This window comes from Microcebus murinus, chromosome 4 (assembly GCF_040939455.1).
Source record: "Microcebus murinus isolate Inina chromosome 4, M.murinus_Inina_mat1.0, whole genome shotgun sequence".
Lineage (NCBI taxonomy): Eukaryota > Metazoa > Chordata > Mammalia > Primates > Cheirogaleidae > Microcebus > Microcebus murinus.
Window position 1 is genome coordinate 62,319,837 of NC_134107.1, and position 27,856 is coordinate 62,347,692.

The window sequence follows — 27,856 nt, forward strand, 5'->3', positions numbered from 1 at the left end:
GCGGTGCTCACCAGGTGAGGCCAGTGCCTGCAGCCCTGGCCTGGCCTGGCAGAAAGGGTCCTTTGGCCCAGACTGCCTCTCAGGGGTGTCCACGGTCTCCCTGGCATCCCCTCACCCCCACGTCCCACCTTGCCCACCAGGGTAACTGCATAACCTGCGAGGGCCGGGTGGACAGCCAGGAGTACGCCAACATCCGCTCCGCCATGAAGGTGCTCATGTTCACGGACACCGAGAACTGGGAGATCTCCAAGCTCCTGGCCGCCATCCTGCACCTGGGCAACCTGCAGTATGAGGGTGAGGCTGTGCAGTACGTCCCCTCCTGCCCCCACACCCTGCACCGCCCGCAGCACGACACCCAGCTCCCAGTGGGGTACGGGTGGCTCAGTCTCTGTCCCAGCGTGTTCCCTCTTTGGGATGAAAGCTGGGGAGAATTCACCTGTGGGTAGATTTGAACAGTCTGCTGGCTTGAAATCAGCCTCAGGTGTAGTATCACGGCGCTGAAATTCCATCACTGCAGTTAAAGCATACTGGGAGTTGACTATGGGCCCTTTAAGACTCCTTCCAAATTTGGTTTCTTAAGGACAGATGTCTTAGAGAGAGGGTAGATTTTTGCACCAATTCATACTAAGATGTGAGTGACTGAAAAGCCATCTCTGAAAGGGGGAAGGCTAGGGAAGGGAACGTGTCCACTCACCTAACATTCCCTGGGCACCCACTATGTGCCAGGCTAGGAGGTGGCTCCCTGAGACAGGTACCAGGTCCCACTCTGAGCTTGCCCCTGGTGCCCAGCATGGTTCCAGGGCAGGGTAGGAGCCTTGGGAAATTTTCTCAGTGAATGAACGACCCCAACATGAAGGAAATCGCAGTCTGGAGATCTTGAAAGACTAAGAGATGCAGAGGAGGATACAGTGGCAGAAAGAAGAGCTTGTGAAAGGGTCCTGTGGCCCAAGACAGCAGGGCACATGGGGAAGGCCGAGTTCCCAAAGCCTGTCTCATAGGAGCTGGGGCTGCCACCGAGAGCTCTGGGAGGCTGGGGTGGAGGCCGGGGGAGAGAGGCGCGGCTGCCAGTGCCTGCTCCTGCCAGGCATGGTCCTGGGCGTACATGGTCCCTATCCTCAGGGTGCCCCTAGGCGCATGGCGAGAGCGGTGATCAATAGGCGTTGTCCATGCCCTCTCTGCACGAGGCAAGCCCCCGAGAGCAGGCGTGGCAGCCTGGTCCTCCCAGGACTGTCCCCTTGCCCCTGTGCCCAGCCTCCCTGCCCTGATCCTGCACCCCTTGCTGCCGACAGCCCGCACGTTTGAAAACCTGGACGCCTGCGAGGTCCTCTTCTCCCCGTCGCTGGCCACGGCCGCATCCCTGCTTGAGGTCAGCGCCCCGGCTTCCCTCACCCCACCACCTCTTCCCCTCTGAAGACAGCTTTGACTTCGAGCTCGGCGGGGGCTGGGCCGTGGGAGCCAGGTGCTGGCCCCGGTGGGAGAGTTCTGTCCGTACTGAACAGCTGTGTGCAGGTCCCTTGCTGGCTCGCTCCCGGAGGAGCGGATCCAGCGCCTGGGAGCCTCCCGGGCCTGTCCTGGCCCGGCGGCCCCGGGGCAGTGTGAGGCGGGTAGGGGGCCTGGGCTGGGGGCCTTGTGACGCCTTGGCTGTGGGACCCTGGGCGAGTCATCGCTGCCCTCTGAGCCTCCAGATCTCAATGTCTGGGTGAAGGGTACTTGTGTCCCTGAGGCCACTGCATCGAGTCCGGCAGTGTCTCAGCAAACACTAGGTCCACCCTGGGCTGGAAAGCTGGGAGGAAGGACCTGGAGTCAGGGCTAGTCCTGGAGGGGACAGGTAACATGCAGGGGAGTTGAGGGGACGTCAGGGAGCGGGAAATCCCCTCCAGGCAGCATCTGGGTGGGTTTCAGTGGCCGAGGGAAGCGAGTTCTTGGCGGAGGCGGAGTCTGAGCGGGGCTGTGCTGGGGAGCGGGGGAGGGGGGAGTCTAGGTGTGGGTGGGGGAGGGACGACTGGCCGTGGCTGGGTGAGCACCTGGCTGTCGTCTGTGCCAGGTGAACTCCCCGGACCTGATGAGCTGCCTGACGAGCCGCACCCTCATCACTCGCGGGGAGACGGTGTCCACCCCGCTCAGCAGGGAGCAGGCGCTGGACGTGCGGGACGCCTTCGTCAAGGTGGGCGGGTGTGGACGGGCCGCCCGCCCCTCGGGAGGTTGGTCGTCGATGGGCAGGTGCCCAGGAGTCCGCAGAGCCGGGTGGGCATGTGGGGCTGGAGGCGGCTCCAGCTGCTGCCGCTCCTGGGGCCTGCGTGACAGTGACAGTCGGCCTCCCCCTGAGCCCCACTTGTCTGTACGTCCTACACGGCATGGCGCTCTGTGCGCCCCAGGCCCCTCCGGCTCTGGCCCCCTGCTTTGGTCAGCCGTGCTGTTCCAGCCCGGGGACACACTTTTGGTCCCCCTGCAGAGGACAGAGAAGAGGGTGTGGGTGGAGCTCGAGGGCCTCCAGTCCCTTCTGTTTCTGCAGCTGCGCATTTGCCACTCCTCGAGCCCCCCTCTCTGCACCGGCCTTGTGCCGGGCTCAGGGACCTCAGAGACATGCAGAGCTGACGGGGGAGTCGGAGACAGAGAGGTGGGAGCCCCACAAAGGGCTCCTAACCCACAGGGTCAGGACAGTCCCCGAGAGGAGCGGATATCTCGTCGTTAAGCAGGAAGGCTGCCAGGCGGAGGGAGCAGCTCGGGCAAAGGCTGGGGTTTGAGCAGCATGCTGTCCATGGAAGGGGCTGGAGCGAGGCCATGACGGGGAGCCTGGCCTGTCCCCGTGGCGGGCGTGGCTGGGCCCAGTGGCTGACGTGCCGCCTTTCAGGGGATCTACGGGCGGCTGTTTGTGTGGATTGTGGACAAGATCAACGCGGCCATTTACAAGCCTCCCTCCCAGGAAGTGAAGAACTCTCGCCGGTCCATCGGCCTCCTGGACATCTTTGGGTTCGAGAACTTTGCCATGAACAGGTACCACGTGGGGCTCTACTCTGTGAGAATTTTCTTCTAGAACACGGACGTGAGAAATGTCACATCTCTCCCTTTAAACCACATTTAGTTGGCTCCAAGCATACTCTGCCAGGCTGTTAGAAAAGTAACTTCAGTGGTCCTGGCGGACACTCTCCCCTCCTTCCCATGCCCTCCTGCCGTGGGCCCCTGGCAAGCCACGCCAACCCCTGTGATGCTCGGTTGTCTCAGCACCGCCCCACCATGACACCCATAGCATGTTAGCAGTCTAGGCCGTGCTGGCCAAGTCTTATCAGCACCTGTCTGCCTCCCATGGGCACTTTGGATGTCCTACGGCCACCTCCCCAGCCTCCTGGCTTTCCCCCAGGTACTCTGCCCGGGGTTTGGGTGTCCACCTGCCAGCCCCCAGCCCTCCCGACAGGGCCTGGTCGTGCAGGGGAGGGGGCTCAACTGAGGGTCCTGAGCCCTGGTCCAGCCTTAGCTCTCCTCCTGACACACTGGGTGACCTGGGCAGGTCCTTTGCCCTTGCTGGGCCTCGCGTCCTCTTCTGCACCTAGAAGGGGCTGGGATGTCAACCCAGCTCAGAGGTTCGAGGGTCCCTGATGGGAGCGATTTGCTGGCAGTCAGTGCAGGTGCAGGTAGAGCTGGGCGCTGAGCAGCAGGCCGGGGCCTGACCAGCACCCCAGCCCGCGCCTGTGCCCCTGCAGTTTCGAGCAGCTCTGCATCAACTTTGCCAACGAGCACCTGCAGCAGTTCTTCGTGCGGCACGTGTTCAAGCTGGAGCAGGAGGAGTACGACCTGGAGAGCATCGACTGGCTGCACATCGAGTTCACCGACAACCAGGACGCCCTGGACATGATCGCCAACAAGCCCATGAACATCATCTCCCTCATCGACGAGGAGAGCAAGTTCCCCAAGGTGGGTCCGCAGCAGGGCAGGATCCTGCCGTCACCACCAATGGGCTGCGGAGCGAGTAGGTTCCTTCCTCACGCTGAGCCTCAGCTTTCCTCATCTGTGAAATGGGACTGAGTACACCGCCTCTCAGGGTAGCTCTGGGCCAATTCACGTGCACTCATCTGACATTTGGAAGTCACAGTCCGCTGGGTCCTGGATCTGAGCAGGCAGTTGGCACAGAATGGGTGCTCTGGACACAGTATATCTCGGAGTAGGGGAGAGGGAGAGAGGATCGCTCCTGTGATTAGATTTTCTAAACTGGAATGCACTTTCAAGATTGTGCAGTTCCGATTCATCCACTTAACAGACAGGGAATTGCAGGCCTGGAGTGCTCCTGTGTGGGCACGAATTAAGGAAGAGGAAGCTCTGGAGAAAGGGGTGCAGACACGAGGGCAGGAAAGGCAGTGGGGCCTGCAGAGGAGAGGGTGGGCTCGGCAGCTGTCTGTCCCCTCCCGCAGGGCACGGACACCACCATGTTGCACAAGCTGAACTCCCAGCACAAACTGAACGCGAACTACATCCCCCCCAAGAACAACCACGAGACCCAGTTTGGGATCAACCATTTTGCAGGCGTCGTCTACTATGAGACCCAAGGTACAGGCGGGCTGTCCGGCTGTCTGTCTCTCCTTGCCTGTGCCTACCTTCCCCTACTCCAGCCCAGGAAAAAGACATCAGGAGTTTTAAATATTGTGGAATTTATGTGTGTGTGTGTATGTATATATACACACACACATACATATAGAATTTACCATTTTAGCCATTTACGTGTACAATTCGGTGGCATTAAATACATTCACAATTTTGTACAACCATAACCACTATCTGTTCCATCTCCCCAAATAGAAGCCAGAAGCTCTGTGTCAGCAGAGCTGTCAGGTGGGTAATGCCTATAATCTCAGCACTTTGGGAGGCCAAGACAGGAGGATCCCTTGAGGCCAGGAGTTCGAAACCAGCTCGGGCAACATAGTGAGACCCTGTCTCTACAAAAAAATAAAATTAGCCGGGTGTGGTGGTGTGCATCTGCAGTCCCAGCTCCCCCAGAGGTTGAGGTGGGAGGATTGCTTGAGCCCACCAGTTTGAGGTTGCAGTGAGCTATGATGACACCACTGTACTCTAGCCAGGCAACAGAGTGAGACCCTGTCTCAAAACCAAAAAAACAAAACTCTGTGCCTGTCAAGGAATAACCCCTCCTCCTTCCCCTACCCTAACCCCTTATAACCTCTATTCTACTTTCTGTCTCTCTGAATTTGCCTATTCTAGTTGCCTCATGTCGGTGGAATTGTACAGTATAGTCGCACATTACTTAACTATGGGGACACATCCTGAGAAATTGATTGTTAGGTGATTTCATTATTGTGTGACCATCACGGAGTCAGACTGCACTTACACAAACCTAGAGGACATAGCCGGCTCCACTCTGGGCTGCAAACCTGTACCGCGTGTTACTGTACTGAATGCTGTAGGCGATTGTGACACAATGCTGAGTTTCTATGTATCTAAACATGGAAAAGGTACAGTAAAAATATGGTATTATGTATAATCTTATGGGGCCACTGTCACACGTGGTCCCTCATTGACAGAACCGTCGTTATGCGGCACGTGACTGTGTTTGTCCTTTGTGTCTGGCTTATTTCATTTAGCAGGAGGCCTTCAAGGTGCATCCGTGTATTACAGTATAGCATGTGTCGATTGCCTTTGTTTTATGGCCGAATACTATTCCATTGTATGGATGGGCATACGATTTTTTTTTTTTTTTTTTGAGGCAGAGTCTCGCTTTGTTGCCCAGGCTAGAGTGAGTGCCGTGGCGTCAGCCTAGCTCACAGCAACCTCAAACTCCTGGGCTCGAGTGATCCTTCTGCCTCAGCCTCCCTGGTAGCTGGGACTACAGGCATGTGCCACCATGCCCGGCTAATTTTTTATATATATATCAGTTGGCCAATTAATTTCTTTCTATTTATAGTAGAGACGGGGTCTCGCTCTTGCTCAGGCTGGTTTTGAACTCCTGACCTTGAGCAATCCGCCCGCCTCAGCCTCCCAAGAGCTAGGATTACAGGCGTGAGCCACAGCGCCCGGCCGCTATTTTGTTTATCCATTTATCTGTTAATAGACATTTGGAGTGTTTTTCACCTTTTGGCCATTGTGAATAATACTGCTAAGAATACTAGCGTGCAAGTATCTGTTTGAGTCCCTGCTTTCAATTTTTGAGTAGGTTCAGTGCTCTTTTGTACATATGAGGAAACTGAGGCTCAACAGGATGAGGGGTTAACTGTCCTTACGTGGCATGATAGAGCCTATTAGGCTCAAAGCCAGGCCTTGGACCAGCCCAGTTACCCAGAAAGACTCTCTCAGCAGCAAGACCAAGTGTGAGCTTTGAAGGGGTGGGGGTGGGGCAGCTCATTTTCCTTCCCCCTAGAGACAGGCAGTTGGGTTCATCTTATAGGTAGAAGTTAAGAAAGGGGTCAGGACACAGGTTTATGTCACTTGGAATTCTTACAGGGTCTGTCAGAAGAGAGCAGAGTGCCCTTGCCAACCCCTCCCCCCACCCTGGTGTGGGGGACCAGCCTCACTGGTGTCAGCTGTGTCTACCCTGAGCCCTCCCTGAGCCCCAGAAGGCCCCACACAGTCAAAAGCCAGTGAAATGCAAACTAACACGCTCCGGGCTGCCCGTCTCGTACTCCCTTGTTGAACTGGTCCTGAGGTCAGTAGTGCATCGCTGAGCCACGCTGCAGCGATGGGGGCTGACTGACGGCTGCTCAGACCTACTTAGAATATTGCACTGAGATCCAGCCTTGTTGGAAAGAAGGAAACAGACGTTCATTTTAAAGGCCCGTTGAGCAAGTAAATTGGTCTTGCGTTTGGAGTCCTAGAGGACTGTCTTTTTCGGTTCAGTTCAACCAGTGTTCTGTGCCAGGCTTCATGCTGTGGCTGAGGATACAGAGATGAAATCCGACAAATGCTATGCTATAAAATTATAGAATTCTAGATCTGGAGGGACATAGGGTCATCTGCTTTTGCAGAATTGGAAACTGGAGCCCAGAGAGGGAAATGACTTGCCTCAGGTCGCTGAACAAGTCTGAACTACTTTTAAGCAATTCTACCGGCATTTCCTGGTTTGCAAAGTGCTGTTCTAAGACAGCACTGCAGTAGGGAGCGAGGGTGTTCTGAAGGAAGCGAGCTTACAGGTGCTGCCAGCCCCACCCAACAGATGAGGAAACTGAGGTCCTAGAAAGGGGTGGGGGAGTCCCATAGTCTGTCAGAGCTTTAATGAGAGCCCGTAATTCCACCCCAACTGCACAGCCCACCCCCACCCCCGTCACTGTGCCTCCTGCACCCCGCCCCTCCCCAGACACCAGCCCGGCAGCCCGAGTCCTGCTTCTCTGTCGTGGCATTCAGCCTCAGGCATCCCCAGCCCCTACACAGCCCATCTCCTGTCCCACCCCAGCAAGGCCCCCCAGTTCATAACTCCTCCGCCCCTGGGAATGGCAGCGCCCTGGGGTCTGTGTGGTGCAGGGCAGTCTCCCCAGGTTGGCACTGGAAGTCCTGGGTTTGAGTCTTAATTCTGTCCTTGGCTTGCTGTGTGATGTTGGACAACTCACTTGGCTTCTCTGAGCACTGGTTTCCTCCCTTGTGGGTTGGAGGAGAGAATCCCTGCCCGCCCTACAATACAGGTGGAGTGTGAGGGTACTTTGTAAAACACAGGCTGGTGCTCAACTACAAAGTGGCTTTACTGTTGGCTCGTGCAGGTCAACACACGTTCTCTCCCGGGTCACGTACTTACCTAACAAGGCCTTCTGACACCTCAGTTCAGAAGACTCATGGGGGCTCTGGGGAGCTTCCACCAGGAAGGAGGCATGGCCTCTCCCAGAGGCTGAGACCGCCTGCCTTCCTGAACAGGCTTGGAAGCGGGGGGCTATGTGAGTGGGGAGATGGCCTCTCACTTTGTGATCTCGGCCAAGCCACTGTCCTCTCCATGACTTAGTGTCCCCACTGTGAAATGGTGTGCTTGAACTAGGTGGATTTTCAGGATCCTCCTGGCTCGGTGTGGATTTGAGGAGGGCCTGAGTCTCGGGGGCGCTGCTGGGGCTGGTGAGGGGTGACTGCTCTGTGCCCTGCCCAGGCTTCCTGGAGAAGAACCGGGACACCCTGCACGGCGACATCATCCAGCTGGTCCACTCCTCCAGAAACAAGTTCATCAAGCAGATCTTCCAGGCCGACGTCGCCATGGTAGGGCCGGGCGGGGTGTGTGCCGGGTAGGACGGGCCCTAGAAGCCAGGCCGGGGTCTAGGCCTTGCCCTCGTCCAGCGGCTTCAGCTCCAGCCCCTCTGACCACGTGGTGGGGACGGGGCTTCGCTGGGGCTCCAGGAAGGGCCTCCGAGATCCTCCCATCTGGCTCTCTTATCGTACTGATTGGGGGGGAGTGTGGCCACGGTATCAGGCCCAGAAGAAGGGTCACCTGAGAAGTCACAGAGCAGAGCTGATCAGAACTCAGTTTACCACGGGGGTCCACCCACCCCCTGCATCTCCAGCAGCTAATGGGAACAGGGGCGAAGGGAGCACATCCAACCTCAAGGACTTGGGGTGGGTGTGGACATGCAGAGAAGCTGGCACAGGGGTGTGTCCACGCGACCCTGGACACCATCAGACAGTGGGAGAAGTTCCCCCTCTCTGCCTTTCCATGGGCCCTAGGGTAGGGGACGGTGGGCTTTCTCCTGCTTGTACGCCTTTTGATTTCCTGTTTCCCCCGTCCCCATGGCTTCCTGGAGGGCGCATGGGAGGGCAGAGGCCCGGCCCCCTCGGTGCCTGTCTGGGTGCTGCCCCTGCCCCTGCCCTGGGGACCACCACGGAGCTGCCAGGACCCCAGACTCTCCCTGAGGGTCTCCCTCTCTCCATGGCGAGTTTCGCCCTCTGTTTTCCAACCTACCACGTTCTCCTTGCCCCCGCGCTCCCCGGCTCACCCTGCACTGCGGTTCCTGTTGTAGTTTCTCTGTGGTTACTCGTCGGGCACTGTGCACCAGTCCGCAGCTGCTGCGAAGGTAAAGGACCCCAGCCTGGGGCCGCGGATGGTGGGAGAGGCCACAGCGCGGGCTGGGCCTTGTCCTCGGCCCTCCTGGGGCTGAGGCTTGGGGCAAGGGCTGGGCGGCTGCTGCTTTTTTGAAGTGTGTTTTCCTGTGGAGTGGTTTGTGGAGTGATTCTTGCTTTTGGTTTTTGAGTCGTGTGTGCTGCAGCACTTCAGTTTCTTATAGGGGGAAACTGAGTCCTGGAAGAGGGGCAAGACTCACCCAGGGTGCCCATGAGCCAGGGGCAGAGCTGGGATGCAAACCAGGGCCACCTCCTGCACCGCCCCTGTTGAGTCTCTTGGGGGCGCCAACCCCTGCTCCTCCCACCAGCCCCTGGCGGGTGTTCCTACATCCACCCCTGGTCAGACCCTCGGATGACCTTGCAAAGCAGGGGGTGCAGTGGTATTTTCTGCGTTTTGCAGCTGAGGGTCTGAGGCTCAGAGAGGCAGTGTGACTCCCCCAAGGCACAGTGTTCTGCTGGGGAGCTGGGTCTAGCAGTCGCCGTTCCCTGGGCCTCCGCAGGCCTGGAACCACGTCCCTGGTGCATCCCAAGCCCACCTTCAGGTCGTGGCTCCCTGGGTGTCCTACATCCCCACGGCGCTGGGTCCCCCTCAGCAACAGCGTGCGCTGCCGGCCCCTCGGCCTCCCTTTCCTCTTCCCAACCCTGTTTCCTCTCTGCGGACACTGACATCCTCCCACTTTGGGCCAATGCCGAGTCCCTCTTCCTTCCTGCGTGTCTGGCATCCCCACTGCCCAGCGCCTTGCAGCTCTGAAACAGTTCACAGCCCCAGCAGAACAGGGCACTGGCACGTCAGGGGCAGGGAACTGTCTGGACGGTGGCCTCCCCTCTGCCGTGATCGCCTCAGGTTCCCCCACCCCTGCACAGACCAGCACCGCTGCTCGGCCGCTGATGGGTGCGCGCAGTGCCGCCCGCAGAGGGGGGCCCCCAGAAGCTCCAGCATCCAGGAGGGTCCCCATCCCACGGCCACACGCTGTGGGGCTGCAGCCGTCGGGAGAGACAGTTGCAGCCCTGGACCCTCCCCTCCCACTCTCTCTCCTCCTGTAGCTCCCAGCCCCACTCCTGTTTGTCTCGGGCGTGGCTCTGGTTCAGCCCCACCTTCTCCTCCTACCCCCCCCCCCAATCTCTTTCCAGAGCTCCCGGAGGCATCCGAGGACTGTCCATGAGGTTTCCTGTCCTAAGTTTCCTACCCCTGGGACTGGGACCCATTTGCTGAGAAATCATGGAGAGGTCCATGCGCAGGAGCCTGGAGCCTCCAGAAATGGCCCAGTCCTGAGGGAGTTTTAGGAGCAGAGAAGTAGGAAACAGCAGGGACAAATCTGATATTGATCACATCGACTGGGCACCTCTTCCAGGCTAGAGATGAGCTAAGCACTTACGTTTATCACTTTATTCACTCCCCACCACAACCCTGTGAGTGGCTACTGTTACTCCCACTTCAGGGCCCAGAGAGGTCAAGGTGCTTGCTCGAGGTCACACAGCTTGCAGTACAGCAGGGATTTAAACCCAGGTCTGTCTTGAGGAGGGGCAGGAATTTGTCCAAGGTCATACAAGTGAAAGCTAAAGTGAAGTTTTCCAAGTCCCTGCCTCTTAAAAAACATTTTAATTTAAATTAAAAAAAAATTTGCTGTTGTTGTTCTGTGCTGGCTCTGTAAGCATTGCATGTAGGAAAGAAAAACATGCTCTGTAACTGCTGGAAGTTTAAAGAAAGATGGAAATTAGCCTGGTTAATTGTGAAACGTTAAGTCGCAGTTTATTCCATGGCAGTGTACCAGTCGAATGTTCCCGTCAGGATGGAAGCCTGGGCCACCTCCTTCCAGCGATCTGAACACCCAGCTGGCACCCATTCCCCAAGCACTAAATTTTCATCCTTTGACTCTTGCATCTGCCTCTCCTGGGTGGCCCTGGGCGGCCCCACCCGGCCATTGTTGGAGAAGCAACCAGCGACCAGCGAGTGGGGATGAAGGCAGCTCTTCCAGGGCATTGAGAGCCCCTGAGGAATGTCTAACCGAGTCACGCGTCCTGGGGCCCTGAGGCCATAGGACTCCTGTTCACTCTTTATGTGGGTGTCAGGAAGGACAGCTTTTCCCCTCAGCGAAATAAAACCAGACCAGAGACCCAGGTGGCCGGCACGTGAGAGCAGACTTCACAGCTCCGTGGCTCCCATTCACTCACTCAATCTGCAAGCGTTTGCTGAGTGTCCATGTTAGGCCAGGCATTGTCCTAGGTCCTGGGGACACAGTAGTGAACAAAACAGAAAAAAAATCTCTGTGCTCGTGGAACTTATGTTCTAGCTGAAGGAAGAGTTAATAAGTCAGCAACTAAGCAAAACCTAGGGCATGTCAGATGCTGACCGTGCAGGGAAGGGGGGAGGAAGCGTGCGGTGGGCGTGGTGATTCCCAGCAGGGGTCAGGAAAGGCCTCGCTGAGAAGTTGGTGAGGAAGAAAGTGTCCAGCCTCCTTCTGCAGGAGCGAGAGGGGACAGCGAGTGCTAAAGCACGGAGGTGCTTTCCTAGGCGGAGCAAGGAGGCCGGAGCGGCTGGAGGGGAGTGAACAGGTGGTGGAAGAGCAGGGTCCTCAGGGCAGATCCGGGGGGCTTCGTGGGTCCTTGCAAGGACCTGGCTTTCACGGGGAGTGAACCGGGGGTCGTCAGAGGGGGAGGTCTGAGCGGGGAAGAGACATGGTTGGATTTATTTCCACAGCCTTGGCAGCTGTGTTGCGTGTGCAGACAGGGTGGGGTGGAGTTGGGCGGTGGCAGCGGAGGCTGGTTTGGAGGTCACGGCAGGAGGCAGGGGAAGAGGCCCTGGTGGCTGGGCCCACATGGACAATGGAGGGAGCTGTAAGAAGGTCCTGCAGGGATTTTGAAAGTGGAGCCAGTAGGATTCGCTGCTGTACTGGATGTGAGAGAGGAGGCATTGAGGACGCTGCCTAGATCTTTGGCCTGATCAGTTGGTAGGTGGAGCCCGTGGGTGACATTAGGAACCAGTGTGACAGTGCTTCAGCTGATGGTTACTGGCGCAGGCTGCACAGCAAGCAAGGCAGACCCAGCCTGTCCTCACGGTCACGGCCTGGCAGGGCTGACAGGCTGGAAGGAGCAGTTCTGGTGGGATGATTAGAGCCAAAGAAGGGTGTGTGTGTGTGTGTGTCGTGTGTGCCGTGGCGTGTGTGCTGTGTGTGTGCACGTGTATGCATGTGCTCATGGCAAGGGGCTCTAATGCGGGCTGGGTACGGCCCAACTTGGACGGCTCCCCCTCCAAGTGGGGGGTCACCCAGTGCTGCTGCTGCTTCAGGGGCAACCTGGGGCCACAGATCTGACCGTCACCCTACCTCATAGCAAATATTCCCCAGCTTCCCTGGGCTGAATCTTAGATTCTTATAAGATTTATTTGGAATCTTATATTCCAAATAAAACTGAAATGGAAAACACTGGAAATTTCAGAATAGCGAGCATTTGTTCTGCCTTAGCAAGTTTCATTACGGTCTCGTGGCATATTGTCTAAATTCAGTGTGGGTTCAACACCTTTGCTCCCCCAATACCTCACACATCTATGTCTGCACCCCTGATTTTTGATGCTATAGGATAGCAGATGAAATTAATGACTCTAAAATCTTACAATATTAACCAAATGAAATCAAATTAAATGAAATAAGGAATTCTCACCCAAATGAGAATTTCCAGGAAAACACTACCATCAAAATGCTTTGGAATAGAACCTGGGCTCTGTGTCCATTTTCTCTCTCTCAGTTGAGCTGTTTCGCCTCCTGTTTGTTTGTGGCTTAGGCTGCCCCGGCACCCCCTCCCACCTCATTTCACAATATTCCGAGAGGGACCCTAACAGGCAGAGGGATCGCTCGCTGAGTGGATCACTCAAGTAGTGGCTGGTGGGGCACAGAACCCTTGGGGGGCCTTGGGAACACAGAGCGCTGGGGGAAGTCAGCCGTGTGCCTTCTTAGGAGGATTAGCCAGGTCTGCCCTGCCCCACCCCCAGCCTGCTACTGCCTGGCTAATCCAGCAAAGAGGGGAGAGGTCACAGGCAGCTCCCCGCCACCCCACCCCACACACACACTTCTCCACGGGTTCCCAGGAGGCAGACAGCCGCCCTTCCAGGTTGCTGTGTATGGAAACATACCCTGACCTCCGGTCCTCTTGACAGTGCTATCAGGTGGACAGAAGGCATTATGGCATTGTTCCCATTTAGGGAACTGAGGCTTAGCACCATTTAGGAACCTGTGCAAGGTCACACAGCTAAGTAGTAGGCCAGGGTTTGAATTTAGGATTGTCTAACCCCTGTGACTTCAGGATACTTCAGCATCCTGAAGTGACCAAGTCCGACTACTCATTTATATAGGGAGGTCTGGGGTCCAGTCTGCAGCCCAGACCAGGGGGGTTGCAGGGGAACCGAAGTGCCCACCCAGTTGCTCAGGCCCCTGGCGCTGCTGACCTCCCCTCCTGCTTCCCTCCGGGGCAGGCACAGCCCCTCCCACTGCTGCCGTCTGTCCCGCAGGGTGCCGAGACCAGGAAGCGCTCGCCCACACTCAGCAGCCAGTTCAAGCGGTCGCTGGAGCTGCTTATGCGCACGCTGGGTGCCTGCCAGCCCTTCTTCGTGCGCTGCATCAAGCCCAATGAATTCAAGAAGCCCATGGTGAGCGGCCCTGGCCGGGGCAGGGGCCGGGTGGGGCAGACTGGGAAGGACAAAGGGGCTGGGATAAGGTGGGGTGGATGTCATGACACTGTCCTCTTTGGGGAACAGTGGGGCACCTGAGGCCTTATAAAACAAGGTCTTGATTTACGGGAGGCAGCAGGTGCACTGGAAAGAGCCTAGACTCTGCAGTGGCTCACAGCGGGTTCGAATCCTGGCTCCACCACTTACAAACTGGGTGACCGTAGACAAGTTTCTTCTTTTATGCCTCAGTTTCCTCATAAATGGAAATGGGACCGATCTCCCCTGGTCTATTTTATGCAATAACACATGCAGACTGGCCCCTAGCAAGTGCTCAGTAAGCGGCAGCTGGTTCTAGCTGGGGCCGCTTCTTTGAAAGGCCCCTCTCCTTCAGCCCAGCTCAACCGCTACCTCCTCCTGGAAGCCCCCCCACCTCTGGTTGGGAATGTCCTCATTTCTGGCTCTGCTGAATAACGCTCATCGGGCCCTTTCTGTGTGCTGGGCACAGGCTGGATCGTCTGTCCATTGCCTGGTTCACGCTTCCCAAACAGTCGGTGAGGAAGGGACTGTTGTGGGCCCTGGTTAGAGATGCGGGACTGGGGGCTCAGGGAGGGTAAGGGGCTTGGGGCGCTGGCTGCCCCACGTGAGCCCCCTCCTTTCACGGCAGAGCCTCTGGGAGGGTTGTTTACCCAGAGGCCTGGGGGAGGCCCGTGGGGAAGCTGGGGCCACAGGGTCTGGGGAGGGAAGGAAGGCCAGGGAAAGTGGCCCAGAGGGAAAGGAAACAGGCTGCGGAAGCCGACCGTCCGCAAGCCCTGTCCCCACCCGCTGTCCCCTGCCTGGAAAACATTCCAGAGAGGGTGAGGCCTGTCCCCTTTAGTACTAGGTCTGGGCTCCAGCAGGCTCTTCGTCCAGTGCAGGGGGTCCAGGGAAACTGAGGCGAGGGCAGCTGGGCACTGTCTCCTTGGCTCTGAGGTGCCTCTGGGGCCCTTCTACAGCCCGGACCTCAGCATCTGCGGACTGGATCTCAGCAGCGGCCTCCCCCAGGGTCTCCCATGTCCCCTGCCTCCTGTCTTGGCCCCTCCACCCGCACACACTGGGGTGACATTGTTCTCAGAGGCAAACCTGACTCGGCCTCTCCCTGCTCCAGACCTCCCCTGGCTTCCATCACACTTCCACAGGGCGAGACCCCACAGCCCGGCGCCTGCCTTCTGCTTTCTCTCCGGCCCCACTACGAACCCGGGGGCTGACTCTGCCCCTCAGCCGGCACAAAACACAGCTTTATGCAAATTAGAAAAACGTGCCCCTTCCTTAAGGCAGCCAGGGAGTTGTCCAAATAGCTACGAATCTGTGACAACGGCCACTCCACACGTGAAGGGCACTGCCTGGGCTGAGCAAAGCACCCACCACCTGCACAGCCACAGCTGTGGCCTGGGCTAGCCGCCTCAGTCCCCTCGAGTCCCCAGCAAGTCCCGTGCTTCCAGACGTCCGCACCTTGTCATGCCCACCCTCCAGCCTTGGGATGCTCCCCATCCTGCTGGGGTTTAGGGCACAGGCGCCTCCTCTGTGAAGCCCCCTCTGGGTGTCCCAAAGGGAACTAACCCTGGTCTCCTGCGCTCCCAAAGCGCACAGCTCCACCACGGTGAGGTCTCGCTCCCTGCGGCTGGGTGGTCTGCCTGCAGGCCGGGGTGCCTGTCCCCACCACTCCTCATGTGCTGTGTGGCCTCTCTGGGCTCTGTCTGGGCTGGTCAGATGCAGAGCAGGGCTGCCTCCCAGCAGGAGCCTCAGCCCTGAGGCCCTTGGCTCCATCCATGCCCGCAGCTGTTCGACCGGCACCTGTGTGTGCGCCAGCTGCGGTACTCGGGGATGATGGAGACCATCCGGATCCGCCGAGCCGGCTACCCCATCCGCTACAGCTTCGTGGAGTTCGTGGAGCGGTACCGTGTGCTGCTGCCCGGTGTAAAGCCGGCCTACAAGCAGGTACGGGCTGGGTGCACGCGTGGGAGGGGCGGGTCCCAGTTTTCTCATTGGGACAGTGGGCTGCGCATGACGTCTGCTCAGCCTCTCAGGCGTGGCCTGGAAGATCGGGGACAGGCAGTGGAACGTATCCAAGGGCGTGGACTTCACACGCGGTGGTGTGATGAGCAAGGCCAGGGCTGCCAAGCGGGCCCCTGATGTCAGGCGTGGGAGGGGGATTTGCAATCACAACGTGAGGCTGAGCCAAGGAGAACACTGAGGTCCACAGAAGGCAGGACCCAGCTGGGGTCACACGGCCAGGCAGGGACAGGCCTGGGGCGAGAGCCCTGCCTCCCAGCCTCTAGAGGGACACCCCGGGGGTCTTCCTACTGGCGAGGACGCCCATGCCCTGGTGCCTCCCTACCCCAGGGCGACCTTCAAGGGACATGCCAGCGCATTGCTGAGGCTGTGCTGGGCACCCACGATGACTGGCAGATCGGCAAGACCAAGATCTTTCTGAAGGTAAGCACGGTCTCTGTCCCCGGGCTGCCCTGGGGGCTGCAAAGTCCCATCACGGTAGGGCAGGGTCCTCAAGAATGGCTAGTTGTAGCGGCAGCCAGGAGGAGGGGGTGGGGGGAAGACAGTGCTGGGCCTTTCAGCTCCTTCCTACCATGTGTGGCTGGAAGGGCAGTGTAGACTATGGCCTCTCTGGCGGGAGAGGAGAAGTTGGCATTTGAGACCATCTGTGATCCAGGAGTGGGGTTAGAGCACAGACCACAGGTTTGAAACCAAAGGCCAGAGGTGGGCTGTCTGTCAGGCCTGCCTCGGAGAGGCCGGGATTCAAATCCTGACCCTATGGCTGTTTGTCCAGGGATGTTTGGCTTGTCACGTTCCTTTCTGAGCCTTGTTTCCCCATCTGTGAATTGGGGTGTGCCTATGGGGGATGGCTCTTGAGCATAGCTTTGGGTTCCTTCCTGTGGTTTCCTGCCTGGTGGGGTCCCTCTCAGCCTGGGGTCTGCAGGGCGCCACCTGCCCACTGCTCCGTAGGGCCAGGGCCTGCTCCTGCCGCCCTGAGCTCGGAGCCGGAGCTACCCCGGCAGCTGGGGGAGAGAAGCAGGAAGCAGGGCCGTGGGGGCCGCGGCCTGGGAGAGGTTGCTGGGAGTGGGCAGCCGCGGCAGCAGCTGTGGGCCCCATGCGGGCTTCCAGCACTCGGCTTCCCCATTTCCATTTCCACAATGCAGGGTTTCCGGCAGTCCTGGGCGGAGGGCAGGGCGCCTTTTTGTGGTGTCGGGGGTGGGGCCTGGGCGTCCAGCACAGCTGGCGGAGGGAAGAGAGGAATCGGCCCTGACCTGGAAGGGTCTGGGGCCTGGTCTATTTCCTCTCTGGCCCCGGGGCTCTGGGCAAGCCCCTTTCTCTCCCTGAGCCCTCATTTCTTCCTGGGCAAGAAATGTTGGATGTTACCTGCCTGGAAAGATTATGCCCATTTCCCAGGCTCAGAGAAGTGAGTGCCCCAAGCCGGGCAGCTGGGAAGCAGAGACCGGGCTTCCAGCCTGACGCCCAGCCCCGTCTGGGCTGAGGAGGGAAGGCCGAATCTCGATGGCATCGAGTGCCAGAGAACTCAGAAGAGTGTCATTGTCCCCTTCCTTCTTCACCCCTGTGGGCTCTTCAGAAATACCCATGACTTTGAGAGGCCCCAAATATACAGTTCTCATTCATTCATTCATTCATTCATTCATTCATTCATTCAGAAAGCCTTGGCAGAGCAGCTCCTCTGTCCTGCGTGTCTGTGACTATCTGATGGGTGCATGGGTCCCTGTGAGACTCTACCCTACCCAAGTGCAGGGCCGCGTCTCCTGGTTCACCGTGGCCCCAGCACCCAGCTCAGGGCCGGCATGTGGAGACGTTCAGTTCACATGTGTTGAATGAGCCAGAGAAGCTTTGTTCAGCAGGAGTGGGGCTCAGTGGCGAGGAGGGGAGAAGGCTGCGGAAGTCGGCAGAGACCGTATCACGGGGGGCCTGGAGTGCCAGGGTGAGGATCCCAGCTCGACCTGGAGAACTGTGGGGTGTCACCATAGGGTCGCTGTCAGGCTTGTGTTTAGGAGGGTCCCTCTGGCAGCTTGTGAAGGAGGCCAGACAGGAAGCAATGGAGGCTGGAGACCTCTGGTTAGGAGGCTTCTGCCATGATTCTGGGGAGAAAGGACAGTGGCCTGGCCCAGGTCAGGGGCCGATGTGACAGGGATGTCTAGAAGTGAGGCTCGAGTGGAGACGGCAGTAGAGAGGATGCCGGTATGTGTGTGTTTTGGGTCCTCTGACCCCATCCAGTGAGATTAGACTCCTTCTGCCCCATCTGTCGTGCCTGGGCCTCTGGGGAGCAGCCACACCCCGTCTGTACTGGCGGCCGTAGGAGGCTGCCTGGGGCTGGAGCCAGTGGGCCCAACCGACCCCGGGCCTGGGCTCCAAGTGAAGGAAGAGGGCCCCCCGGGACTGAGCTGGTGGCCCCGGTGGAGACGTTGGAGGGGGCTCAGGTCAGGAGCTCTGCCTTCCAGGACCACCACGACATGCTGCTGGAGGTGGAGCGGGACAAGGCCATCACCGACAGAGTCATCCTCCTCCAGAAGGTCATCCGGGGCTTCAAAGACAGGTGCGTGTCCCAGCCAGCTCCTCCCCGCCCGTGCAAACACCAGGAATAAATGGAAACAAGCACACACGCACAGCACGCACACAGACCATGTGACCATGGGGGGACACAGATCATGATGTACACAGACCTGCCATGCCAGAGAAGCCAAATAGTATGGCACACTCGCCTACATACACATGTGCACATGTGGATACATGAGATACACGCGTGGACCCTCTGTTAGACTCAGATGCTGAGGAAATTTCCCAAAGAAGAAATTTCAGATTTTATAAATTACTAAGTGTGTCTCCTATTCTATGTAAAGGACATATGTATACCTTTGGCAATTCTCAAATGTGCGGGGCTAACTCCAGATTTGATTCAGGCTCCACAGAAATCCTACAACCTGCCGCTTTTGCAGTTCATATGATCACTCCCACCCCAACCAACACATCCCCTTGTCTGTGCGCTCACCCACCCATCCACCCACCCATCCACCCACCCACCCATCCATCCACCTACCTGTCTACTCTTCTACCCATCCATCTATCCACTCACTTGTCTGTCTATTCACTCATCTATCCACCGTGTATCCATCTATCCACTCACCCATCCATGTGTCTATCCATCCATCTACCCATCCATCTGTCCATCCACCTATATATCTATCCACCCACCCACCCAACCACCTGTCCACCCACTCCCACGGCTGATCACGTGTTTACGTGGGGTCCAGGCATTGGCCGCTACCTCACCCACGAGCTGACACGTCCATCCTTCTGTCCTCCTTTATCTCTGTGTCCAGCAGACTCCTGCTGTCTGATGTGTGGCCTCTCTGCCCTCCATCAGGTTGGAGGCGACTGTTCTCCTGTAGAAGCAGCCTACTGGGTGCAGGGCAGCACTTGCCTAACTCGGGGTCAGTCGGAAGACGTGGGCTCCAGTCCAACCTCGTCAGCTCTCGCTTTCGTCATCTATAAAATGAGGAAGTTAGACTGTTTAAAGCTTTTAATCTTATATTATTTCATTTACTTGTTCATACATGTATTCTTTCAACAAACACCTTTTGAATGTCTACCTTGATGGCTTATATGACAGCCTGTGGGGCAGGAAGTGCAGGAATCATCCTACCCATTTTACAGATGAAGAAACTGAGGCATGGAGGTTATATGTCTTGCCCGAGGTCACAGAGCCGAGAAGTCACAGAGCTGGGGCTCAGCCTGTGCTCTCCTGATTCCAACCCCCCTGCACCCTGGCTGCCTCTGGGCACCATTCCTCTGCTCTGAGACTTGCCCATGCCACGGCTGCCGTTTCAGGTCCAACTTTCTGAAGCTGAAGAACGCGGCCACGCTGATCCAGAGGCACTGGCGGGGCCACAACTGCAGGAAGAACTACGGGCTGGTGAGCCACCCACAGGGGCTCTGTGTCGTCACCCCCTGGGCCTGTGGACCCAGCCTCATTGCCATGGCAGCAGGGCCTTCCTGCACCTGGGGCAGCACGGCTGGCCTGGTTGGCCCTCCTGCCACTACCCTGACCATTCCTGCAGCCCAAAGTCCAGGTCTGGTTCTTATGGCTTGTCCCACCTGGCCAGCAATGTTTGTTGCTCTCCTAGAGTGTTTTGGTGGGCTGTGAGCACACCGCGGCTGTTAGAGACCCCAGAGGGGGCGGAGAGTGGCTGGGTGCCATGGACCCGTGCAGAGCAACTGGGCTGCGGCCTGGACATAGAGCTGGGGGAGTTGGGGGGAGCGCGGGGGGGATGGAGACTGGGTAGTTGCAGCTCCTGGTCTGAGGATGGGAGCCCCTCAGAGGGACCCAAACTAAGGGAAAGTCAAGGTCATAGACTAAAAATCTTTTTCCTGGGAGAAGACGGAACTTTCTAACTGCGGCGGCAGGGGAAAGTGGGGGAAAGGGGGTGTTGTCTGAGTGGAGACTGAGCCGTGCCTGGAGCGGGGAGGCCAGTCTGAAAGTGGAGGCTGGCGCAGTGGGAGCTCCTGCCGGCAGGGTCAGTCTGCGGTGGGGCATGGCTCTGAGCACGGGGTGGCTGTCCTTGCAGATGCGCCTGGGCTTCCTGCGGCTGCAGGCCCTGCACCGCTCCCGGAAGCTGCACCAGCAGTACCGCCTGGCCCGCCAGCGCATCATCGGGTTCCAGGCCCGCTGCCGCGCCTACCTGGTGCGCAAGGCCTTCCGCCACCGCCTCTGGGCTGTGCTCACCGTGCAGGCCTACGCCCGGGGCATGATCGCCCGCAGGCTGCACCGGCGCCTCAGGGCCGAGGTGAGGGGCCTGAGTCGCAGCACCTGAGGCTCTGAGCCTGGGGGCAGGAGGAGGGTGGTGTCCATAGGTCTCCCCAGCTGTTAGCCAGGAAGCAGAGGCCTGGGGGGCCCCATGGCTGCCCTGCTCTGAGAAATGCAGGAAGCTGGGACCGGAGCCTTCATCTCTGTCCTCCCAGCCAAGGGCAGGGCTGGGCCCCAGTTCCTCTTGGGAATCTTCGGGGAGCTGAGGCAAACCTGGCTGGGCTTTCGCATCAAGGGTACCTCCAAACCGCCATGAGACCTAGAGAATTTCTCAGTTGCCTCAGTTTCCCTATCTGCTAAATTATTTGGCAAAGTCGCGCTGGTCCCAGAATCCGGGCTGGGGTGGGATGGAGCTGGCGGGAAGCGCTGTGACAACAGCTCCACACGTTTCTGTGTCCACCGGGCTGTCCCTCCCTCAGTACCTGCGGCGCCTCGAGGCCGAGAAAATGCGGCTGGCGGAGGAGGAGAAGCTCCGGAAGGAGATGAGTGCCAAGAAGGCCAAGGAGGAGGCTGAACGCAAGCATCAGGTGAGCTTAGATGCCACTCTCGGGGTGGTCCGCTCTACCCGGTCGCTCAGCTCCTGCCCAGCCTCCCTCCCGTCCTTCAGAGAGTGCCTCGCCAGGCCCGGTCAGGCCAGGTCGTGCGCCAGGCAAAAGGACGGGGGCTGTGGCTCCAGGGGAAGGGCCCGTGCCCTCAGCAGAGCGTTTCTAGCTGGGAGACAGCACCCAGGTAAGAGGCCCGGCCGGTGAGAGCCCGATTCGGGAGCCGCCAGCCACGGTGGCTGCTGAGCACTTGAAATGTGGCCCTTGCGAGTGACGCAGCGCCCTAAGTGTGAAATACGTGCTAGGTTTTGAAGACTTGGTAAGGGAAAAAAGAATTATAAAATCTCAGTATTATTTTTATAACATTGATTTACATATTAAGATAACATTTGGGAAATACTGAGCTAAATAAAATGTATTAAGATTAATTCCACCTACGTCTTTTTATTTATTTATTTTTTGAGACAGAGTCTCACTCTGTTGCCCGGGCTAGAGTGAGTGCCGTGGCATCAGCCTCGCTCACAGCAACCTCAAACTCCTGGGCTCAAGCAATCCTCCTGCCTCAGCCTCCTGAGTAGCTGGGACTACAGGCATGTGCCACCATGCCTGGCTAATTTTTAATATGTATTTTTAGTTGGCCAATTAACTGCTTTCTATTTTTAGTCTTTTTATTTTTTAAAATGTGGCTGCTACACACGTGTCTTGCGTTACGTGCCTATCAAGCAGCGCTGGTCTAGTGCCCCAACCTGATGGCCGTGGGACCTCTGGGTTGGTGTGGCCCCCTAGGGCCAAGGACAGCACTGCGCAGGCTGCCTGGAGGAGACAGTGCCCAGCTGAGCCGTGAAGGACACTGGGTTCGCTGTCTGGGTTTGTCGAGAGGCCTCCCCGTGGCCCCAGTGCCGGGCGTCTGTCTGCCATGGACTGAGGGCTGAGTGTGGCCCCAGGGAGGTCGGAGGCTCTGTTCTTCTGGGGGTCAGGAGGTTGGGACTCAGGCACTGGCTGCTGCAGAGGCTCCCCCAGAAGCCTCTTGTTCCCTGAGGCTGTGCCACCAGGCGCGACACCGTGTCTTCTGTCACCCCGGCCTCCCAGGAGCGCCTGGCCCAGCTGGCTCGGGAGGACGCCGAGCGCGAGCTGAAGGAGAAGGAGGCGGCGCGGCGGAAGAAGGAGCTCCTGGAGCAGATGGAAAGGGCCCGCCACGAGCCCGTCAATCACTCGGACATGGTGGACAAGATGTTTGGCTTCCTGGGGACTTCAGGCGGCCTGCCGGGCCAGGAGGGCCAGGCACCTAGGGGCTTTGAGGTACCAGGCTGGGGATAGGAGCTCCAGAGACCCCCGGGCCCTCCTGTGTATTGGCCCTCCCTTCTCTTGTGTCCCTAGGCATTAACGGCCACCTGGCCCCTGAGCAGACAGGAGCAGGGATGAGCTGGGTTAGGGGCCGTAGGTGCAGGCCTTGGCCAGCCACCAGCCTGCCCTATGGCCTTGGGCCAGTCACTGCCCTTCTCCAGGGCCATCCTCAAGCTTTTATCTGTTTGTCCACCGAGGACCTACCACGCTCCGTTAGGGTAGGGGGCAGGACTTGGCCCTGCAGGGGCAGCATGGGGAACATCAGCCCAGCCCACAGCAGGCAGCCCCTCTCGTCTCCTGCAGGACTTGGAGCGCGGACGGAGGGAGATGGTGGAGGAGGACCTGGACGCAGCCCTGCCCCTGCCCGACGAGGACGAGGAGGACCTCTCTGAGTACAAATTCGCCAAGTTCGCTGCCACCTACTTCCAGGGCACAACCACGCACTCCTACACCCGGCGGCCTCTCAAACAGCCGCTGCTCTACCATGACGACGAGGGTGACCAGCTGGTGAGGACTGCCCGCCGCTCAGTCACTTCGAGGGCGTGGGGACTGAGGCCGTGGTCTCCCCCTGGGTGGTTGGTCCCTGCCCACCAGCCTTCACCCCAGTGCCTGGGCCGGCCACGCAGAGGGTGTTTTTCCAGCCCTTCTGACATGCGCGCTGTGCCCCCAGGCGGCCCTGGCGGTCTGGATCACCATCCTCCGGTTCATGGGGGACCTCCCCGAGCCCAAGTACCACACAGCCATGAGCGACGGCAGCGAGAAGATCCCCGTGATGACCAAGATTTACGAGACCCTGGGCAAGAAGACGTACAAGCGGGAGCTGCAGGCCCTGCAGGGCGAGGGCGAGGTGCGGCCCGGCTGCCCCGGCTGGGGTGCGGGGTGGCACCAGGCACCCCCGGCCGCAGATCCTCTGCAGAAAGAGCATCCTATGATCCATCTCTGCCCCTCTGTCTCCCACCGTCCTGGGTCTACTTGTGTCGACAAGTGTGTGAAAGCTTTGTAAACTGTAAAGTGCCGACTGTAACTGCAGTGACCGTGTGGCACAGTAGACGGGCTTTGTGGTTGGCACCATCTCCCATGCCGGCCTGTCGGGAGGCCCTGGGCAGATCGTCATGCCTTTCTGGGTCTGCCAGTTGGCTGGTGGGGTGGAGGGGGGGAAGGGGGTGTCCCTCAAGTCTTCCCGTGGAGGTGAGCTGGTCCCCAGGCTCTGCCCTGTGTCCAGAGAGAGGCCTTGCTGTCGCTCTCTGCCCAGCTGTCTCCTGCTGGCCCTGCAGGCCCAGATCCCTGAGGGGCAGAAGAAGAGCAGCATGAGGCACAAGCTGGTGCACCTGACCCTCAAGAAAAAGTCCAAGCTCACAGAGGAGGTGAGCATGGGCCCCAGGGTCTGGCAGCCCACAGGTAGCCGTCTGTCCTCAGGGGTCCTGGCTGGCTGGGGGCAGGACAGGAAGCCCCTGCAGAGGGTGATGAACTCCGGATAGGGTCAGGAATGGCTTCCCAGAGAGGGAAACTGGGAGCTGGGAGGCTCAGAGTGGCCCATGGTTTGAGGGAGGACATGCCCTGTCGGGGTGGACCCGCAGCGTCTGGTCCAAGAACCATTCAGACAGGAGAACTTTGCTATGGGACAAGAGTGCTCATGCAGCACCAACACTGTTGACTTGTTTGAATTCATCCTTAGGTTGCCTCACTTCTTCTGTGCACTGCCCCAGCCCTTGTACTCTGAGGTTGTCTGGGCTGCTCTGTGTATGGCTGGGGGTGGAGGAGGGGGAGGGGACACAGACACACACTAAGGCATTTACAGCCTTGGAGACCAGCCTCTCCCCACACCTACATTTGCACACACCAGTCCCTCTGCCCGAAATTCCTCCCTCCCCTTCTCTGCCTGGGGGTTGCTGCCTCTAGGAAGCTTCACCTCACCTCCCAGCTCCAGAAGCCTTGTCCTGTCCCCACCTCAGGTGCAAATCCAGTTTTGCAGGGCATGTGGCCTTGAATTTGAACTCCAACTCAAAGGGGCCAAGGAAGAAAATGCCCAACCCATGGGGTTCTTGGAAGAGGGTGGAGATGGCAGCTGAGGGTGCTCAGTAGATGTGAGGACCTTCCATGGCCCTCCCCGTCTGCAGTGTCCACTCCTGCCACTGGCCTCTCACTCACGCCGCATCTTCTAGGCAAAGCGTGGGGCTGGCGCTGTGGGACCAAAGAGGAGAAGGATCTTGTGAGAGCCAGTCTGAGGCTGGTCATGTCGGGGCCAGGGCTGTTGGTGACAGGGTGATGGTGGCTGGTGGTTAGAACCTAGGGTGTACTCTGGGTTGCAGAGTTGTGTGTTGGGGCCCACCTTAGAACAGGGATCCTGCTTGGAGTCAGAGGAGAAGGTCCCTGTCCTAGCAGAAAGGTCCTCCTGGGGGTGGGGCGCAGGGTTTCCAGGAGGTGCAGAGGAACCTGACCCCCAGAAGTGGGTGGCACTGGGCCAGCACTCCCAGGCTGTGTGGCCAGTTACTGGCCCAGCGTCTGTTCTGCACGTGGCGAGGAGTGGAAGGGGTGGGGGTCGGCAGCAGGAGCCCAGCTCTCTGGGTTCTGGTCTCTGGGGAGTGGGCAGACTCAGGTGCTGGGACCCTGCTGGCAGGGACAACACCCCAACTTCACCTGCCACTGGGCAAACCTGTCCTCTCCCTCTGGCCCAGGTGACCAAGAGGCTGCACGACGGGGAGTCCACGGTGCAGGGCAACAGCATGCTGGAGGACCGGCCCACCTCCAACCTGGAGAAGCTGCACTTCATCATCGGCAACGGCATCCTGCGGCCAGCACTCCGGTCAGTGCCCGGGGTGGGGGGTGCAGGGATGGTCACTGGGCAGGGAGGGTCATCCCCGGAAAGCCCTCATAGGCGGCTTTTTTTTTTTTCGTGGCTGAGTAGGGCCTCTGTCATCTTAGCACAGATTAAGCCAAACAGGCCTGGGCTTGGCTGTGCTGCTAGCTAGGTGTGTGACCTTGGCCGAGTCACTTCATCTCTCTACGCCTCTGTTTCTCGTCTGTAGAGGGAGAATAATAACAAAAGCATACCTCGGGGATGTCGCAGGGGTGGTTCCAGGCCACCTCAATAAATCGAACATCACAATATAGCAAGCCACACAAAGTTTGTGGTTTTTCAGTGCACATAAAAGTTATGTTAACATGATGCTAGGTAGTCTAATAAGTGTGCGATAGTGTGCAATAGTCTATTAAGTGTATGTCTAAAAAAAAATATATATATATATACATTAATTAAAAAATACTTTATTGCTAGAAAATGCTGATAATCACCTGAGCCTTGAGCGAGTCATATTGGGGAGTATGGCCTCAGTGTTGGGGCTGCTTGACTGAGGGTGGTGGTTGCTGAAAGCTACGATGACTGTGGCCATTTCTTAAAATAAGACAACTATGAAGTTTGCTGCCTCGGTGGACTCTTCCTTCCGTGAAAGATTTTTCTGTAGTATGTGATGCTGTTTGATAGCATTTTACCCAGAGTAGAAATACTTTCAAAACTGGAGTCAATCCTTACAAACTTTGTTGCTGTTTTATCAACTACATTTATGTAATATTCTCAATTCTTTGTTGTCCCTTCAACAATATTTCACAGCATCTTCACCAGGAGTAGATTTCATCTAAGAAAACACTTCCTTTGCTCATGTATAAGAAGCAACTCCTCAACCACTGAAGTTCTATCATGAGATTGCAGCAATTCAGTCACATCTTCAGGCTCCACTTCTAACTCCAGTTCTCTTGCTATTCCCACCACATCTGCAGTTACTTCCTCCACTGAAGTCTTGGACCCCTCAAAGTCATCCATGAGGGTTAGAATTAACTTCTTCCAAACTCCTGTTCAAGTTGGTATTTTGACCTCCTCCCATGAATCACAAGTGCTCTTAATGGAGAGAGTGGGGAATCCTTTCCAGATGATTTTCAGTTAATTTTACCAGTATCCATCAAAGGAATCACTATCTTAAATAATAATGACCTCTTAAATAGTAAGACCTGAAAGTTAAAACTACCCCTTGATCCATGGGCTGCAGAATGGATGCTGTGTTAGCAGGCAGGAAAACAACATTAATCTCCTTGTCCTTCTCCATCAGAGCTCTTGGGTGGTCAGGTGCATTATCAATGAGCAGTAATATTAATATTTTGAAAGGAATCTTTTTTTGTTCCTGAGCAATAGTACTCAACATAAAATATTAAGCGAACCACGCTGTCAACAGATATCCCATCATCTGGGCTTTGTTGTTCCATCATAGAGCACAGGTAGAATAGGTTTAGCATAATTTTTAAGGGCCCTAGAATTTTTGGAATGGTAATTGATCGCTGGCTTCAACTTCATGTCACCAGCTGCATTAGCCCTAACAACAGGGTCAGCCTGTCCTTTGAAACCAGGCATTGGCTTCTGCTCTCTGGCTATGAAAGTTCTAGATGGCATCTTCTTCCACTAGCAGGCTGTTTTGTCTATGTGGAAAATCTGTTTTTTATTGCAGTCATATTAATTATCTTAGCTAGATCTTTGGGGTAACTTGCTGTAGCTTCTACATCAGCACTTGCTGCCTCCCCTTGTGTTTTTATGTTCTGGAGATGGCTTCTTTCCTTAAACCTCATGAACCAACCTCTGCTGGCTTCTGACTTTTCTTCTGCAGCTTCCTCACCTCTCTCAGCCTTCACAGAACTGAACAGAGTTAGGGCCTTGCTCTGGATCAGGTTTTGGTTTAAGGAAATATTGTGGCTGGCTTGATCTTCTATCCAGACCACTAAGACATTCTCCATATCAGCCATAAGGCTGTTTCGCGTTGTTACCATTCAGGTGTTCACTGGAGTAGAACTTTCGATTTCCTTCAAGAGTTTTTCTTTTGCATTCACAACTTAGCTGTTTGGCGCAAGAGGCCTAGCTTCCGGCCTGTCGTGGCTTTCAATACAGCTTGTTCACTGAGCTTAATCATTTCTAGCTTTTTGATTTAAAGGGAGAGATGTGCAACTCTTCCTTTCACTTGAACACTTAGAGGCCATTGTAGAGTTATTAATTGGCCTGATTTTAATATTGCTGTGTCTCAGGGGATGGGGAGGCCTGAGGGAGAAGGAGAGAAGTCAGAACACACACAACATTTATCAGTTAAGTTCACCGTCAATATTGGCACAGTTCATGGTGTCCCAAAACAACTACAATAGTAACATCAAAGGTCACTGATCACAGGTCGCCATAACAGATATCATAATACTGAAAATGTCTGAAATATTGCAAAAATTACCAAAATGTGACACAGAGACACAGAGTGAGCACTTGCTGTTAGAGAAATGGTGCTGATAGACTCGCTTGACACAAGGTTGCCACAAACCTTCAATTTGTATTAAAAAATGAAATATCTGCAAGGTGCCATAAAGTGAGGTGCAAGGAAGATGTGCTTGTAGCACTTACCTCAT

General features: G+C 57.1%; 1 protein-coding gene across 1 annotated transcript in view; it reads left to right on the top strand.

Moving 5' to 3' along the window:
* The window catches only part of MYO7A (myosin VIIA), an 80,727-nt gene that overhangs the window by 28,339 nt on the left and 24,532 nt on the right, over positions 1-27,856 (top strand). Inside the window, exons 9-27 of the mRNA XM_012744995.3 lie at positions 141-294; positions 1,290-1,366; positions 2,045-2,164; positions 2,852-2,994; positions 3,699-3,909; positions 4,404-4,539; positions 8,063-8,169; positions 13,526-13,663; positions 15,500-15,658; positions 16,064-16,156; positions 18,181-18,275; positions 19,568-19,652; positions 20,305-20,523; positions 20,963-21,070; positions 22,175-22,384; positions 22,733-22,936; positions 23,100-23,276; positions 23,704-23,793; positions 25,105-25,232. Coding sequence (XP_012600449.1) covers positions 141-294; positions 1,290-1,366; positions 2,045-2,164; positions 2,852-2,994; positions 3,699-3,909; positions 4,404-4,539; positions 8,063-8,169; positions 13,526-13,663; positions 15,500-15,658; positions 16,064-16,156; positions 18,181-18,275; positions 19,568-19,652; positions 20,305-20,523; positions 20,963-21,070; positions 22,175-22,384; positions 22,733-22,936; positions 23,100-23,276; positions 23,704-23,793; positions 25,105-25,232 — 2,654 coding nt within the window. The remainder of the gene's footprint in view (positions 1-140; positions 295-1,289; positions 1,367-2,044; positions 2,165-2,851; positions 2,995-3,698; positions 3,910-4,403; positions 4,540-8,062; positions 8,170-13,525; positions 13,664-15,499; positions 15,659-16,063; positions 16,157-18,180; positions 18,276-19,567; positions 19,653-20,304; positions 20,524-20,962; positions 21,071-22,174; positions 22,385-22,732; positions 22,937-23,099; positions 23,277-23,703; positions 23,794-25,104; positions 25,233-27,856) is intronic.